Source organism: Lepisosteus platostomus, chromosome 3 (genome assembly GCF_059453375.1).
Source record: "Lepisosteus platostomus isolate fLepPlt1 chromosome 3, fLepPlt1.hap1, whole genome shotgun sequence".
Lineage (NCBI taxonomy): Eukaryota > Metazoa > Chordata > Actinopteri > Semionotiformes > Lepisosteidae > Lepisosteus > Lepisosteus platostomus.
In genome coordinates this window covers 47,526,149-47,545,281 of record NC_142613.1, presented here as the reverse complement: position 1 = coordinate 47,545,281, position 19,133 = coordinate 47,526,149, and the positions used below count along the sequence as shown (strand labels likewise).

Here is a 19,133-nt window from a genome sequence, read left to right as displayed (position 1 = left end):
TAGAAGTGCCAGCAAGCAGTTAAAATAGGCTCAATATAGAGAAATATTACGAATATAGAATTATAGAGAATGCAGAATCGGTTTCTCTGTGTCTGATTGTGATATGTCCTAAAAAATTAATATTACGCACAATAAAGGACACCTTTGTGTTCAAAATTAGTACTGGATTTTTTTCACCTTCTGGCTGAGCTAATCTCCAAAGCGTTACTGACCATGCTAAAGGCATCCGTGCTGCCTGGTTTGTGTGGCGGACTCAGAAGCTGCCTTTTAGCATTTTTCTTTTGATCTGCAAGGTGTGTTGCATCCAGGTTTTAATACAGTACCTTATATCAAACCTGTTCTTGTATTTGACATCTACCTACCACCTTCTGTAAGGAAACTTTATTCTTCAGGCACAATATTTGCACTCTTAGAAACTTAATTTACCTGGGATCCTAATTTTGTCTGGGAGGTCATAGTGTTCATGGAAATTTTCATCTTTTCCGGTCTGAAAACTCAATTGTATAGTTTTGAACTATGCAGGATTCTGATGCCTTTTTTTAAATAAGCTTTTGCTTTTTGTTTCTTTGCTTAAAATCTTAACATATTATCCAGCTGAAAACCTTTCTAATGAGCAATAGCCAAGCTATCATGAAAGAATCAGTGTTTTGGAGACTTCATGTCTACAGTATAGCCAAATAGAAAGTCATTGAGTGTAATTAAATAAATTCTGAGTGACCTCAGAATTTCTAAGTTGAACAACATGCCCTTGGGACTTTCTCAGTCCTCTGTTTTAAATCATGTTGAGAGCAGATCTTGTTGGCATGAAAATAAAATGGTATTTTTAGTCTTTTGTTTTGTGCACAAAGAAACAACAGTATGGTTTTTAAAACTACTAGTTTTAGCGGGAAATAAGTGCTGTGGCCCTTCAGTGTACTCCCTTATGTTAATCATGCTGGTGTGCATGGAATTAAAATTAAGGATGAGCAGTATTTTCATTTTATTTTTGTCACAGATTGTAGTAACTCTAAACTAACGGCAGTTCCTTTATTGCTCTATCGCAGCAGTATCAATTACATTACAAAGGCTAATCTGCAAGCCTTCAAGTTACTTTGGAATTGCTGTGTTCTATCCTAGATGGCCAGTGAGAGGTGATTCTAGTCTCGGCTAAATCGGGAGCAAAGACTGCTGCAGGTAAGCCTGTGGCTCATTTCACCTTCTCTACAAGGCGTCTGTCAAAATGGATATCGTACCTTGTGGGCTTAAAATGCAGTGCTAGTGTATAAGACACACTGGTGTCCATGACTCACCACCGCTTGATGGAAATTTTGGTCAATGTGCATTGATATTTAGTGATATTACACTTAAATATGTAATTGGTCCTGGAGCATTAAATACATCTATTAAATACATACAAATAAATGAACTATTTGTCTGTATAGTTATTATAAACAGCAATTGGAATTGAACTGTCTCAGCTGTTCTGTTGCCTTTGTCTTTTACCTTTTTTATCTAAAGTTTTCACTAGTTTTTTTTTTTAATTTGCTTTGGATCGCTTTGAATGTCTCTACACAAAATTTTCAAAATAATGTGAAATTGCTGTCATCAATGTGGTCCTGACAACAAACGACTTGTCTAGACCGAGCATGTTTCACAAGATTAATTTGAATTATTTCAGCTAATACTATTTTTAACTGCACTGTACATTTATTGAGAATCTCTTCATTCAGTGTTCAATCAAATGTTTAAACTCAATAGTCCAGGTATGCATAGGCTAAATATCCTACTGAATGTTACTGCTCTTCAGTCTTCTCAGTATTGTTTTTTTTCCCATTGTAATCATCAGTTATTACTCAGTGTTAAATGCATGGTAAAATGATTCAGAGGTCAGTGAGTGCTCTTGGACAGTAATGTTGACCTCAAGAAAATTCTAAAAACCTCCCCCATTTATGGATAAGGGGTAAAAAGGTTTTAATATTATATGCTGATGAAGAAGAAAAAAAGTGGGTTGCAATGAAGGCTGGTTGTAGATTTTAAAATGCTGGTTTAAAAAGTGCTAGTTTTTTAAATGTTAATACAACAGATATTGTAGAGTCACTAATTTTGTTTGATTCATATCATACTAAACAGAAAAGCTTTTGTCAGGTTCACTCACAAAACATTTACTTTTACAGTTCAATTGTTTTTGTTTCAGTTTAATTAAGCTTAATTATTGTTTTACCCCTAAGATCAAGGCTAAACAATATTTAGTATTTTGGCATACCTCAGGTTGACGCAATTCTAGGTTTATTGTACTATTCAGTCCTTTATCATTGCACAGCAGCAATTGAACAAAATGGCAGTCATCAACCCCAAGAGGAAGAGTCCGAGTCAGCTTCAAAATTGGAAACTGAAAAATTGCACACAGATGAATTTCTTAAAGCATCGGTCACAGGCTTATAATAAGATTCAGCTGTGAGAAGTAGTTAAATTTATTTACACCTCTATCTATGAGACAGTATTCATTTTATTTCAAATAAACATTTTTAGGTTCGGTGACAAATTGCTTTCCGAATAAAATATCTGTGTTTCAAATAATACGAATAAACTCAGATTCACTGAGATTTAAGCTACCTTAAAATTGTTTTAACAAAGTAGTGCTGCAAATATCGCATTAAATGTTATTGCACTATAGCAGAATAAATTTACATTCTAATATATGAAAATCCTAACCTTTGCTCAGCTTGGCATTTGTAATAGAGGTGGGACATGATTGTGATTTTTTTATTATTATACTGGCCCCCTACCCCCAAAAGTCTTCTAGCATGCTTACAGAAGTGTGACAAGCCAAATTGCCACTTTTTTCTCTAAGTGGTTGTTACGTCCCCAATATGGCTCAGTCTAGGGGCGAATGGGGACTAACACAAGAGCAGGGGTTTGACGGTCAGAAATATAAAAAAACAATAATTACACTATTCTAAAACTCAATACTCTCTAAACCTGTCTCCCGAGGAAGGGGTGGCAAACCCAAAGCAAGGTCTTCCGCAAGCGATCCATCTCCTGTATCTAAACTAAGCTTTAACGGAAAACTAAAAAAGAAACACGGATGCCACAACAATCCCAACCCCACACCACAGTCAAGAAAACAAATCCGGTACATCTTACATTTTCGCCGTTTCTTCTTTTAACGCCTCTCTTCCACACAACTCTCCGGACTCCCCGTACCGGCATTTAAAACCAGACCGCTCTCTTCAACCAATCCAGAGAGAGACCCAATTTAGGGACACACCCACCTCCAAAAATGGACCCCAGCACGGTTGGAGAGTAAAAAAACAAAAACAAAAAAAACAGAACGTAAAAACAGTCAATGGAAATTCTGTGGCTGAAGTACTCAACTGGTTGATGAACTCAAGAGCCAGGTAAATAATAAGGGGTGTCTTGGATCCTGTGGTGTTTTAAGTGAAAAGTTACTTAATAATAATAATAATACTTACACTTATATAGCGCTTTTTCTGGACACTCCACTCAAAGTGCTTTACAGGTAATGGGGACTCCCCTCCACCACCACCAATGTGCAGCATCCACCTGGATGATGCGACGGCAGCCATAGTGCGCCAGAACTTAAACATAATTTAAAAGATTAATTGGTGAAGTATACAGCTATTTGTAATCCTCTGCAGTCCTTTATGCAATGACATCACAAAAACAAGTGGTCACCATATTATCTGCATCCTATTGGCCTCTATTAACCTGTAGTTAGCCGGCAAAGGTACATCCCTATTGTAAATGGCTGTTTTTAACTTTCCCCATTTAAATTTTCTAGGTAATGGATGTAAAGAGTGTACCATATCCTGTGCTCATAATGGACACCTTCTAGAATTTCACCTTGCATTTTGTCACAATACAGATAATTAAGTAATCTGTTATGACTCCTTTCCTTTACTGAGAAGTAACAAGATTGGGGCCTTGTGACTTCAAGCATTGACTGAACCAGTTTACATGTTTTGAGTCTTTCAAGTGTCTGTAGCCTCTGAAATGACTGACATGTTTGAATCATGATGCACTTTACATTTTAAAATCTTAAAATAGCACTTTTCCAAAACCCACATCCTGGAGGAACAACGTCTTTTCTGGCTTTTGCTCTTAATAGCAGGCTAGTTGATTTCCGTTTTCTATTTGGGTCATATTTGCAAAGTTGCGTTTAGCTCTCGGGGTCAAATGGGGTTTGTAATTGGTATCAACCCTGTACAGATTTCTGCATTTCAGAAGTGCCCTCATTTCAGGGCCTGAAATGAAACCTATTGGACACCTGCAGCACAAAACATTTATTTTGGGAATGTTTGATACTGTAATTCTGTTACTCTCACCCATGTTTATCATCAGTTGATTGCAGTCTAGTAGTAAGAGCTGTTTCATGCAAAATAATGGCAAGCAAGGTGAGAGGCTGTGTAAAGTTAAGTTGTTGCAGAAAGTACCTTCCCCCTTTCTGACGCTTGATACTGGTTGACGAAACGACTGATCTGACTTAATTGCTTGTTTTGACTTTTTTTAAGTCCTCAATCCACCAGAGATTGGGAGCTCAGGTGGAATTAAAACTAGCAGCCAGTTTTCCACCATGACCCAGGCTAGGCAACCCTGATAGTGCTTCCAGGTGACTTGTTTGACATTTCATTTTTCAATGCAGTCTTAATAGTAAATGACTTCATAGTAAATGGTCAAAATCTTAAAACCCCTGTATTTAATATATTTAGAATCAACACATTTTGTTTTCTGCTTTGTTTACGCACCAAGCGTTAGATCTGCGTGACTTTCAGATTTAGATCTGTTCTTGATAGGCACCTTAGGCTAAAATGAATAGACCTTTGTGGTCTTTTTGTAAGAGATGAGTGTCCAGATATTACTGCAATTCAAACTGAGACTCAGACACTTCAGTTTAGAATAAACTATGAATATTTCAAAGTGTTCAAAAAATGAATAAATAGTATATTTTGTTGTGAATTAAATATCAGATGTTTTTGTTAAACTTAAACATAAGTTTAAGAAAAACACTTACATTTTTTGTGTTTCTAATGGAGATGTCATAATCCATTTTTCCTTTGAGTAGAAGCCATTTGATGTTCTGCTGTAGAGTGACTTTGTATAAGTAAGAGTAACCTTAACCGTGAAACCTCTGAACACCCAAAAAGTCTACAGGCATAAAGAACAGGTTTAAATTATAATCATTTATTTTTTGCATTTTGTTACCCATTTTCTTCAGTGAGTTCTTCGGTGCTCTTTTACTCTGATCTTCTCTTAACTTTATAGTTTGCATTTGAAATTTAAAAATTACTACCTTGGTTTTAATTTAAAGTTGATAGCAGTACCTGGATATAAATGAGATTAGCATTGAATAAATTCAAAAATATTCCAATTTCTTTAGAAATATAAAGAAGCATATATACACAAAGTAAATGTGTTAGAGATCACTTTATTGGCCATATACAATTTCTAGTATTAGAAACTTGTCTTTTCACATACCCCACCTTGCACTCCATGAGACACACAGACAGGGAGAGAAGCTTGGGGACAGAGTGCAGGGTCACCCCTGGAGCAGTTGGGGTTAAGGGCCTTGCTCAGGGGCCCAACGGAGTAGGATTCCTCTGCCAGCCACGGGATACCTACTGGCAGCATTCCAGCCACAGGCACAGATCCTTAGCCACAGAGCCACCACACCGCCCCAGTGTGTATATGCTCTGAAACCTTCTGCAGGTTGCAGTGAAAACTGAAACCCAAGATTGATTAAACTTAGACTGATGACCGTTCTTTTTGGATCTGCTGCTGTATAACTCATTTGCCACTGTTCTGTACTTTTATCGTCTTATTTGGTTTTTAGTGTTTAGCAACATGTTTCACAATGACGGTGACATCACAAAATAATTAAATTGCATTGCATCAGCAAGTGACAGGATATGACATTACAGGGAAAAAAAGTAAACCTTTTACTTGTGTTGTTTTGCAGGCTTGTGTGTTATAAATGCACACAAGTCAATTAGAAATTGTGCTGTTCCACAATCCACGGAAACATTTCTGGTGGAACACTTCGATAGCAGATATGGTAAATGATCTTGGTGCTGTGGACTTTCCAGCTTGATGCTCACTCCCTCAAATAATGCAAACCACAGCAGAAACTATACTAAGTGTTTTATAATGTGCCTCTCTATAGTGATTAACATAATGTAATTTATTAGTCATACAAGTGCATCTGTTAATTTATTCAAAGTTGCAAAACCCGAAATGTTTTTTTCTTCTAAATGACATGGTATCGTAGACTTAAACAAATGACAGGTTATATTTTTCCCAGTGAATGATCATGAGACCTGATCCTTACATTCTATTGAAAATTGTTTTTGTGACAAATTGCACCTCGGTCAAAATGCACCTTGAGTGCAGTTTAAAATGTGACCTCTTCCCTGACTTCCTTGACTGCCGTGTTGGGCAGACAAACCCTTCTTTGTTTTCAAAGTGACGCAGCCATGCTGTCCATAAACACTGTGTTGTCTTTGGTGGAACTCTTGTAGTGATTTGCAATTTGCCCTTGACTTGCAGTCTGCTCTCAGGTGTGGAGACCCTTGAACCCTTGAAAGAGCGTGACACTATGAGGATCCAGAAGGATCCAATCCAGAAGGAAGTGCTCTTTCCTTGGAGGTAGGATTTTTTAACAGCTGGGCCAAGATTTAGTGCAGCGGACATCTCAGACAGTAGAAAGACATGAAGCTGTTCTCCAGTTTAGTTTTATGACCTGGAAGAACTGTGACCGACCTGATCTTGAGAGTAGATATCGAGTATCTTAGGTGCCTGTGCAGAGTGACATGAATGATGCACTTTCCAAATGGCTGCCAACTAGCATGTTATCTGCAATGACATGAGCAAGGAGGTTTGTATTCTGAATCTGAGAAGGATGGGTGACATTGTTTTTCTAGTGTCTAACAACACCTAATGGTGTTGAGGACTCTTGGTTTTGGGGTTTGGACATAGTATGGCTGAGAGCAGTGTGTCTTAACTGCTAATTGAAACTAGTGATGCCATGAATAGAGTTAGAAATGCAGTGTAATTGATGTTCAGTGTATGTCTGCCCCTTTAAAATAATTCAGATATTCAACTTGCCTATGCATGCACGTTAGAAAGAATGGAGGCATGAGAAGAGACCATTGGACTCTTTATCCTGTTTGGTTGTTGGTAACTAATTGATCCTGCTGTTTTCTATCCTCTTCAGCAACTGCTGGGTTCCATACTTACACAACTGTTTGTGTATCTAAAATGCCTTTTAGTTTGTAGGACACTTGTATCCCCTGGTTTGTATATCCACAAACCCAAAATACCTGTTCCTGATAGAGATTAATTGTACTGTGCCTGGGCAAGAGCTTCCCGGACTGGGAAGAAGCAAGAGCTTCTTCAGCACTGCACTGGATTTGAGCTGAAGAGTAAGTCTCTTCAGGCTCAGGAAAAAAATTGAAATTTGGACAACGTAAGGATCTTAGGGAGTGTTTGAATGACAGATCCCTACATTCTCCTATACTGTTATCATAGTTGTTTTCTTGGTTTTATTCAAGCTAGAAAACAAAAAGTGGCTCTTGAAATAAGATCTAAAATGTACACATTTTAGAGTGTTTAGTCTTCTTTTGTGTGCTGCTCCCCAGTGTTGTATCCACAGTGCCATCTGGATGCACTTCGGTTCATTGATATCTTCTCTGTTTACACTGAAGCTTTACTATAAAAGTTATTTGGTTCTAAATCTGTTTATAATTTGTTTTTAAGACTGGAGGAATTGACTCAATCTTTTATGGGAGCTTAATTTCATATTAAGACGGGCAGTAGACTGTGCCTTCTTTCCCTTATGAATTGGAGCAAGGATCCATTGTTGAGTTGTCTAACTGTATTTATTATTCCATTAGCATTTAATTTCTTTCTTCATTGCAATATTGCGCAGAGTGTAATGAACCAAGCAAGCTGCCTGTACTAGGTTATTCAGTTGCCTTGAGTACAATAGGCAGCCTTCTATAAATCGTCTTCATGATGGGACCCAAGTGTCTTGTAAGTTGGGCGTTACGTCGGAGAACCCGAGATCGCAATTGCTTCTTGATCTCGGTGCCTTAAGATGTTGCTTTTAGATGTCTCCGTGAATGATGTAGAAAATGTGGTCACGAGGGGGCTGATGTTTGTGACGTTATCCATGTACGGCGTCTCTGCTATTCCAGAGAGCCGTGCGCTGAATCCTAATGGTACTGTGCCTGGGCCAGGGCTTCCCGGAGCACTGCACTGATCAGAAGCTCTTCACTGTCAGTGCTCAGAATTTCCGCCAGCCTCTGTACTTCCTGTGGACAGGAGGCAAGTGATTAGTTTGTGACCAGGCCTGACTAGGAAATGTATAGTAGCAGAGGTAACAAGGGATTGCTAAGGTACAGTGCTTCACGTTGCAGTGTTTGCTGATCATTTTGTAATGTGATGAATTTGTCTAGTAACAGGTTTAACTTGGTTGATTTGAATGTATTTCTCTTTTAATAAATACATTGATTTTGTTTTTCATAATGTAAGTGCCTTGGAAGCAATTAGAAAGGAGGCTAATTTCCGTTTAAAAGATAACTAATGGGATAGTAAACAGGTGCTATCTTTTGAGCAACCAGATACGGTTTTGTAAACTGACAGGATAATAAACTAAATTAAGTCAAGTATCTTTTCTTACAAAAAGCAATACACATTAGTTACATGCTTTCATTTCTTTTGTATTTTCTGTTGCCCCGATTATAAAATCCTGTGGACTATGATGAGAGTTAAGCAAGAGTTACAAAAGATTTAGTGTCTTTAGTATGACTTTAAAGAGTTGAAAGCAGTGTCATGTTCAGTGGACATAGAAATGAACAGATTCTGCTTTTGAAAGTGTTAAGTGACAAAAACTCACGAGAAATCTTTTTCTTTATTATCTTGTTGTGTATAGAGTTAAGTTAAAAAAAATCTTCCTTAATTTTCACACTGAGTATTGTCTGATGATGAATTCACTGCTTTCCACAGGCAATATACTGTTGCATTTTAAATATAAACATTTGGAAATTTTCTGATAAGCTGTTATCAGGTGGTATATACTTTTACCATCAGATTTACTAAAATCTGAAATTGAAGTCTGAAACATTTTAAAAAATTTACTTTTGCAATTAATGTATGAAAGTTATTTTTGTGTGACAGGTCAAAGGTCAAAAAGGCAAGTATTTTACAGTATGCTGTGGCTGTAATATCCTGTGGTTGTCGGAAAAGGATGCTGCATGATTTTACACCCTTATTTATTTTTGTACTTTAGTTTTTAGTGGTCCATGCCTCCACCATTAGTCTGGAGTGATACATGCACAGCTGTGGGTGGAATATCAATATCTTGAAAGATGTTTAAACATTGTGGAAGACATTTTAAGAACAGTCTCTTTATGTCAATATTGATTCAATGGAAAGCAGAAATGAATACATACAGTAGCATCAAATATCATTTATTGCTTGTAAAAGGTTGTCCCCCCACAGCCTGAAAAAACATTGCGTAAACCTGTTGTTACAATAACAGTGCTCATACCTGGTTTGCACAGTACAGTAATAAAACTGCCTCTTCACTTGCCACTTCAGACAGGACAACCAATTTTAAGAGCAATCAGAATCTATAAAATTATAATCGCCCTATAAAATGTCTGCTTTTTAAGAAAACACAATTTGACAGTAGAAAAGAGATCCTGACACAGCATTGCCCACAACAGGGAAGTTATTCATCCGGCAGAATCTTGGCTCTAGCACAGACAGTGGCATCATTGTGCAACCTGCTGTATAAACCACTCACATAAGCCACTAAATGCAAATTAAAGTAAAAATCCGAAAGACTGTCCTTGTTTTCAGGTGGAAATTCTTTCAGCTCGTTGTTTTCCGATATTATAAAAGGAAGCTTAGGTTTTCATTGAGATTATCACAGTAAATAAAAAGGATTTTACCAGCAGTAGGCTTTTCGCAAGAAACGGCGATATGCAGTGTTCACATGTTTAACCTGAATGAGTTCATCAGAGCAACTAGCACACTTTCCTGTCTTCTCAATGCTTTAATTCACATTTACATTCAAGTTTCTCGCTACCTGGAGTTCTGAAATTTCTTAAGAACTTTTTTTGTGTCATTTCTGATTGTGAATTAGAAAATAGTGCAAAATACAAAAGCTTTCCAAATAACATCCTGACGTTTGTTAAAGGAAGTGTTTTTTCCCCACAGTGCTAAAAAATAGTGAGAACCCATGGGGAAAAGTTTGTATTAACCATATGTTATTTGATGTTGGGGTTTGCTTCCTGATTGAGAGTTGTGCATAATTAGGTTTTTACATTGGAAATGACTGACTTTGGAAAGAAACGCAATGTTAATAAAGTTACTGTTCACCTCGTGCGACAGGTTCTCCTAAACCAGTAATGCTGCATAGGAAGACCTACTCGCATTAACCACCCTAACTGCAGGGAGTCTCTGAGCCACAATGAGCCTGAAGACACCCTTGTGTATTAAAATCAGTGTCCCTCCTTAATTAGGTCAATAACCTCCTAGCCTATCTACTGTAGATGTGCCTTTTTTTCCTAAAACTTAACAGGGTTCCTTCAGGCTGAGCACACAGTAGACGTTACCAACTCGATGAGCAAGCGCCAAGCTTCATCACTTCAGTGCCAACCAGAGACTCGATTAGTCCTAGGTACTTTTTCCAGTTTTTACTATTAATTATTATTCATTAGAGAAACCTAATGAAATTAGATTCCTCTCTTACGCTCATAAGCGAAGGTCAATTTTTTTTTTCTCCAGAATGTACCTAAACTGCCCTCTGGTGGCTTAAACCAACGCAGACAGATTCACTACTACACTACGTTCATACAAGTTTTGTTTCATGTTTAGTACCCAGCTTGTGAACTATTGTGGAGAATGTCCTGGCATTATCCTGTCTGTTCGCATCACTAAGTAAACATAGTTTTCAGGTAACATGAAATCTGGGTTCTAAGCTGAACTGAAACATTCAGTTAGGATTGTTTTCCCCTCTATTATGATTAAGCTATAACTGTTCAGTAGTTTACACATTGTGCTCACAATCTTTTTTTTTTTTGCTTTGCTTTGTTTTAACCGTTTATATAGTGCTGAGAGTTTGAGAACCCCTTAGGATTTCAACATTTATTCTCAAATAAATTCTTATTGGACAAAGTTCAGTACCTTGCGGCACCCCCTTGAGTTGGCAAGGACTGCAAATAAATGTTTCCTGTCACTGTTGATCAATCTCTTGCATCAGTGCTGAGGAATTTTGGTTTATTTTAAATCCTTCAGCTTTGTGACATTAAGGGCTACATTCCATGAACGGCTCACTTCAGGTCCTGCCACAACCTTTTGACTGAGGTTTAGATCCTGACTTTCTGGCTAGGCCATTAGAAAATTAAAACGGTACACTAAAAAAAACACTTCTGCTTATGTTCTGTACGTTATATATTTGTGAAATGGGTTATACATGTGTTTACAGAACAATGTAAACATGCTTCATGGATTTTTCATCTGTCTGAATGCTGACTTATGACTTTAATCATTGGAGCAACATTTTTGCAACGCAATGGGCAGTGGTATGATTCATATTGCAGTGGATAACAAAAGGTATAACCAAGTATTCGTCAGAATTGGAAAGTTAATAGTCTGTCAATTAGTACTGAAATCCTTGATTTTCTTTTTTTGGCCCTTAAGAGATTGTAGCGCTTGTCAGTTCTTAATTAGATGAGTTTACTGAACTGCAACATAAGACTGGAGTCAGCAAAAAATCAAAAATAACACCCAGACCTCTTCATTTATGTACAAATTGTGAATTTAAAGTGGAAAAAAACTAGTCATGAATCTTGTGAGATAGCCTCATTATTTCTCTTTCGATAATCATTATACGCACGTATTGTAAAAAATACTACAACTGACATTCACGCTGTATTTAATTTTTCATTACAGGATTCATATATGCCTTTGCCTTCTGTTTTCCTAGTTTCTGGGCAGGGGAAATAGCTAGGAGTGGTGCTCATTTGAAGAGGTCCTGTGGATATCGCTAAAGTCATATTAAGTTCCCTAAAACCTAGGAGACTGGTGTGATCTGATTACTAAAATTGTTGTGCTCCATCTGACAGTTCATATTAGAAATTAAAACTGCATATTTCACCTTTAATATGAAGGATACTTTACATACAGTACCACAGTGCATTTTTCTAGGCTTCACACCATTACTTTTTAGCTTTATAGCATGCAATATAGCTGTAAACCTGTGTTAACAATCTGAAAATTGTCTTCAATTTAATTTTGTTGTATTACAGTAGGCTGCTCTTGACTACTGATTTGTTCAAATGTGCGGAGAGTCAAACAAATGTATGCAAAACAAGGAGTGGAGAATACAGTACTGTGATAAACTCGGAAAACTGTACTAATTTGCATATCTTTCTGATGGCTCCTCATATTCATTTTGGTACTGGATCTGAAATCCGGAGTGAACCCTTTTCTCTTTAGTTCCTCCATTAAAACAGTAGTATAGCATTTTGACCTATTGGAAATGCACTGTAGGTTGTATTTTATTTGAATGAATGGTCTCCACTTCACTGCTATCTATGAGAAGTACTGCCCCAACATTTGTCTTCTGTAGAGTGTAATGTACCAAATAATCTTTGGAGTCCAGATATTGCTTTTGAAGTAGTGATGCAGTCACATTTGGTTCTGTTAGGAAAGTTTTTCACTTCATAATCTGACTTAATCTGTAGCAGAAAGTGTAGTTCTTGAGTTGTGCACAGAGTCATGACAATTTGAGATCTGACACCGTTGTAATCAGATGCAAGTAATTGTTCATTAATAGAAAGAATGTAAAAATCCTCAGTGATCAATAGACAAGTCTCTGAACTCTGCAACCTAAATTGAGTAGGTTATTGATTTGTTGAAGGTTATGACCCGTTAAATAAACTCCTTTATAATTGAAGTGACTTACCTGATACGATTTCAAAGACATGAGGGAAATGGAAACGATCTCGGAGATAAATTAAAGCCTGAGATTAACATAGTAGTACAGAATTTTTCAAATTGACCAATTTAGAATGCAGAAGAAGCTCAGTGTCAGAAATGCTTATTGCAGTTGTTAGGTGAAAAGGCAGGAAAGCAGTTGACAATTTTAGTATATAGGTAAAAAATGTCTCTTCAGTTGTGAGTTTTCGTACTGCAAACAATTTTTATCTTCTGTGATTTGTGGCAAAAAATTTTTTTTGAATAGTATGAACCTTGTTTTTAAATTTCTAATCAATGTAAAAAAAAAACTGGTGAAGGACTTGACAAACCTTTCCTCTCTGAACTTGCTTCCTCGCTCATCCCTTGCTAGACTGCAGTAACAGTCACATTTCGATCATCTTTTCAATGAGACATAGGTGTAGCTCAGCTCCTTTATGTATATAGCCTTTCTAGGTGTTAACTTTTCCTTGTTTAAAGTAATACGCACAATTTTAAGTCGAGACTTCTTCCTTTGCTTACTCCTAAATAACAGGTTGTATTTATCCAGCGCACTTCATTAAGAAGTGCTTTGTCCCTGGGAAGCAAGCCATTTCATTTTCCACTGCAGTGCAGCACCCATCTGGGTGATGTGCACCAGCCAGCAGCCCCTCTACACTGCAGGTTGGGTGGCTTGAGAAATACTTCACAAGTTGAATTTGATCAGTCATTTAGGGAGACCCAGGCTGTGCAAGTCTGAAGTGGAATCTAGCCAGGCCAGTGTGCTTAACAAGTGGCAACATGAGGTTTTAAATCAAGCACTGTGCTGCAGTGCCGATCCAGAGTGTTTCCTGCCTTGTGCCCATTGCTTGCTGGGGTAGGATCCCCCCCCCCATTCATAATTAAAAGTATGAATGTTTTTTTTATCATTTCCTGTACCTTGATCCTAAATCAAGCACAGCAGTATTAACTGTGCAGACTTGTTTGCCAAGTGATGGGTGTATTTGGTATCTAATGTAAATGAATATTACTTTTAAGCTTCAATACTGTTGCAGGTTTTTTCAAACATGCATGATATTTGAGGAAAGTTCTGTCATTTTTTTACGTGTTCCTTATGAGGATTATTCATTTGAATTTTAAGGTGCTCTTTATAAGAAAATACAAAGTGATTTTTTTTTTAGCAGGTGTCCATCTCATTCTTTCAAGTTTGTGAAATCCTCTATGAAATGTTAAAGCTCCGAGCTTGCTGCTGAATTAGAAGGCTTGCTCGTATCCGCACTGTAAAATCTAGCTAGAAGTGAGGGGTATTTCCTGGTCTGTTGCTCTTCTAACATGTTCTATATTCCACGCACTAGATATGCCTCTGACAGTTTTCTCTCCCACATACATGCGCAGAGAGATGATGGACAACCATGCACAGCATTAGCTCCCTAGCAGCAACATAAAAATGCCTCACAAATATATTAAATTTCTTCTGTTTTTGATTGTAAAACAATGTAATTTCAAACGTTTAGACTGAGTATTTCTTTAGAGATACAATTGCGGTCTCCTATAATTTTAACCTGTTCAAGTCAAGGGTATGCCTGCTATCATGTCTTAATGATATATAATGGTTTCTAAATTAATCCAAATCAAGGTCATGTACTTAATGCATTTGGATAACACAAAGGTCTTTTTCATATACAAAGGAGCATGAACAGATCCAGAAGACCAAGATGCACAGCGAGGTATAAAATGAGTCGCTGAATTAGAAACTATAATACATTTTAAATTAAACGGAAACAGTCTCGTTTTCTGGCCATTACTGGAAATCTTCAGGGAATGGCCAAAGGGTTTTTTGTGTCCTGGTTGTACACCTTCATTCTGGATTTCAGCCTACTCATTTAAAATAACTTATAAGGTCCGGATGAGATGTTTCACATGAAATAACAGCATGTAGACTGACTGAGTACTCAAATTTGTATTTTTGGTAGTGAGCTGAGCACCTTGTTTTATAATATTTTTTAACGTGTATGCACTTGATGCACAATCGCAGCAATAGTTTTTTTTAACTCAGTTTCTCCTTTAACATTATTAGTTTTCTTCTGAGTCTGTTTAAGTACTTGGTATGTTTTAAATTACCAAATAGTTTTATTGAACTGAAATGTAGTCATTAAAAAGCTCCACTACAATGACAAGGGTTCTCTTGGAGTCGGTTCCTCTAGTATGCCTTTGTTCTTGTGGTCTTGCTGGCTTCTGAATGGAGATCTGTGTAGTGTCGTTTTCTTAACATAACTTTGCAGTTCAACCATAAAGCCAGCACGGAGTTTGCTCTAGTCTGTTCTTAATTGGATTAATATTTCTAGTTGGGGTCTGCTTTTCATTGTAAGAGCCACCCAATGTAAAATGCAATACCATTTTTTTATGCTCATAAGATGTCCTGATTTTTTGCACACATTGATGAAAGCTTAGTTTTCAGAAAATTATAAAATCCAATGAAATATTAGATTATACTGCAGTAAAACCATAAAAGTACATAGTTCAAAGCATTTGAGTGCTGTTTGTAGTAACACCACAATAACTGTGGTTTCTCTACATGTATAATCTAATTTGAACTTGATTAATTGGCTACTTTTTAAATAGGCCATCTCCAGTGTGTTGATTATCGCTCGTGAAGGATGAAATGTCTTGCTGCATTGTAAGTTAATGACGTGGCTTAAAATAAGAACATTACACATTTAATGTGACTGTCATGCCTGAACAAACATTTACAAGATGATGATCAAGACAGCGAGGCAGAAAATATTCACATGTGTGTAAGAATTAGGCAGGGGGAAGGTGAAGAAGGAGACTAATAATTTCTTGCATTTGTGAATATTTGTTATCCCAAAGGATTCCAAAGCTATCCGAGTGCTGTGCACCGAGTTTCTCAAATCTCTCTCTCTTTCTAGGTGCTTCGGCCTTTAGACTGATCCCAGAATGCCATTGGTGAAGAGGAACATTGAGCCCAGGCACCTGTGTCACACAGTGTTGCCTAAAGGCATTAAGAATGAGCTGGAATGCGTGACCAACGTCTCCTTGTCAAATATTATACGGCAGCTCAGCAGCCTGAGTAAGTGTGAATGTTTATTATTTTCCCATTGATCCAACTCCTGGCCTGTTCACTTGCTAGGATTTTGACAGGGCAATACCATTTTCAATTATGTTACTGTCCTTCAACATGCAGCTTAAAAAAAAAAAACAGACGTGGTAATAAGTACAATCCTGATTATACATGTGGCCATGTGCAAATCAAAGTCATTTATGAATTCTGCCACAGCTCTAACAGGTCACTTTACTCTAAAGGTTGAACAAGAGGTGTTTATATTGCAGCAGCTTATTTCCCCTTTTCATGTCACAGTATGCTTCGCACAGAAAACCTGACCATGGTTTTCATGCTGTTGGTCATTACTGCTTGGTTTTTATATTTAGGCAGTCTAATTAGGCTTGACAAATTTCATTTTTTTTTTAATATTTGATTTGGGCTTTACACCCAAGTTAAAATTTACAGGTTTTTGTTCCAGGACATAATATACTCCTGAAATTATGAATTTGGGAAAGTTGAAAGGTACAAAACCAGATACACATCTAGTTAAGTGCAGTCTTACCTGGTACCTTGTAATTTACATAAGACAATTTCCTGTGGTCGGTAGCGTTATGTTTTTCTAATTCCCAGGACCTAATGCACAAAAGAACTGTAATCAAACCTTTTTCATAATGTTTGTCATATTCATTAAACCCTGCTAAGTGATATAGTACTCGATGTGTGTACTTGGAGATACATGAGATTGCTTAAAATATTCTCATGGTCTAGATCTGGGGCGTAAGATTTCAGGTATGGACAAGGTTTATAATGCAACCCCCCCCCCCAAGGCAAAGCCAAATATTAAAAGTTGTGTACATTTCTACAGTGGAATCTCAGGCTGCTTCGAAACACATTCAAGAGTTTTGTTCAGGGAAAATGCTGATAAGGTGTTTAAGGTTCGTGGTTGTTTATAGGAATGCTAGGGTTCGGAGCAAGGACTTTTTGTTTTCTTTGAACGGTTTTGGAAGGTTGTTTCATGATTAGTTGCTTAGTCTAAATATAACCTAACACTTGCATAATAAGCTATAACCAAATAACATCATGCTGCAAAATGCTGAAATCCCAATATTGTTATATTATGTACTTAACATATACAATGGAAAGGACTGTTCTAAATGCAGACACCTAAGGCCTAAAATAACACGGTAAACCCAAAGAATTGGTAGTATGTAAAATTAAGAATTACTATGCAGATGGTCAAAGCTTCCACAGGTGGGGCTACTTTAAATGTAAATGACCCTGCATCCATTTTTCTTTTCCATCTCAATATGATCAAAGCCTAGTGGTTTTTTGTTGTTGTTGTTCTGGGTGAACACTTTCATAATTGGTGTAATTATTTGCGGAATTGTAATATTTCTCACCAGGCTCCAAGTTCTTATTCAGCTAACTGTACCTGTAATGAAGTGAATGTTTTGAGTAATCAACTGTAAAAGGCCTCAAGATGTAACTAAGAGATTAATTAGGTTAATTGCGTGTTGGAACAAAAACCATAAGACACTGGGCCATCTAGGAATTGAGTTTAAAAATCCCTGCAGTATAAAGAGTGAAGTATCAGCCATTTGGGGAGAAGGCTGTGTTTCTCAGTCTTATTTGGTCTCATTAGAGCACAGCTTTCCTACAAGAGGACATCTATGCTTGATCTAATTACTACCCTGTTTATACTTCTCTTGCAGCAGCATCTTTAATTAGCCTATTAGCCTCTTTAATCATGCTGTTTGAGAAAACGAAAAACTTCAAGACAGGAAAAATCAAATGGCTAGTCCCGATTTCTACGCCACAAAGACTTCTTGTGGTTCTTTTAGAACTGATGTTCATTGATTTATCCAGTGGCTCATGATGCTCTAGTACTACATCTTTCAATAAAAAAGTATGTCTGGCTCATTGGGAAGGATCCACATAGGATCCAGGAGCTTTGTAACCTTGGATCAGTTAGCCGTGAAATTGCCTCACTCAGACAATTGGTTCATTTGAATTCTGTCTTTTTCTGTTCTCTAGGCAAGTATGCAGAGGATTTGTTTGGGGAGTTGTTCAATGAAGCACATTCGTTCTCCTTCCGGGTGAACTCCCTGCAGGAGCGCGTAGACCGCCTTTCCATCAGTGTCACCCAGTTGGACCCCAAGGAGGAGGAACGTAAGTGTCCTAAACAGCCCATTTAAGACTAGGACCAAGAAGTTGTGTCTTGCTGTTTCACGGATGCTCTGAATTGCATAGTGGTGTTAATCCCAAAGGATTAGGACGAGGGGACCCACTTAGGTCCAGAAACTACCCCACAACACTACACAGCATATGGAGAAGTGAAAAGCTGGTTTCACCAGTTAAATTAAAGGGAGGCTTTAAGGAGGCCAGAATTCTTTATATCCAGAGTGGGATCAGCCAGAGCGTCGGGATTAATGCCCCCACTCTTAATAAGAGTGGAATGTGATCTTTAGTGGTTTGCGTTATCTAGCTGGAATATCATGTCCCCTCCTGCACACTAGTGGTCAAGTCCAATTTCTGCTCAGACTGCGACACTTAGAATTCCCCATCACTTGGTCTTTTGAGCACAAGAATTAGTGTTCTATATGACCTTGCGTCAAGGGGATCTACACACAAGTTAAATCACCTCAATCTCATGCTCCCAGTCAATTTGCTAAGAAGGTGTTGTTCATGTGTGCCGTGGTCAGTAATTATCGATCAAAAAGACACAAATCAATCAATGTCCAAAATTTGAGTTCTTTATTAATTATTTTAAAATTATCCATGCACAGAGTAACTCCTTTGATGTTCACCACGTTAAAATAGTAATGTCGTTTCTCACTTCAATGGCTGTTTCAAACAAACCATGTTTTAATAAAGGCATTTTTGGAAAAGTTGTGCGAAAGGAAAGGGGATCGAAATGGTCATACACTATTCTTAACATCTTTTAAGATCTGTAGCATTTTCCAGTTGAAAAATAACAGTTAAATGAGAACTTCTTGTCTTTTCCAGTGAGAATATTTAATTTTTTATATATTTAAATAACTCCTGGAAGAGTAATTACAGATAAGTGGTTAGTAGTACAGCTTTTGACAGTGGTGTGTTGTTCCCA

General features: G+C 37.3%; 1 protein-coding gene across 6 annotated transcripts in view; it reads left to right on the top strand.

Annotated features, from left to right (window-relative positions):
* Positions 1–19,133, top strand: part of wasf1 (WASP family member 1) — a 76,296-nt gene that overhangs the window by 25,563 nt on the left and 31,600 nt on the right. For 3 of the 6 annotated variants that reach the window (XM_088625812.1, XM_088625807.1, XM_088625813.1), the window contains exons 2-3: positions 15,894–16,054; positions 18,062–18,196. In XM_088625812.1, the coding sequence (XP_088481938.1) occupies positions 15,922–16,054; positions 18,062–18,196 (268 nt within the window). In that variant the 5' untranslated portion in view covers positions 15,894–15,921. Of the gene's footprint in view, positions 1–1,116; positions 1,174–6,543; positions 6,643–15,893; positions 16,055–18,061; positions 18,197–19,133 lie in introns of all 6 variants that reach the window. The other 3 variants (XM_088625810.1, XM_088625809.1, XM_088625811.1) reach the window with 3 other exon arrangements.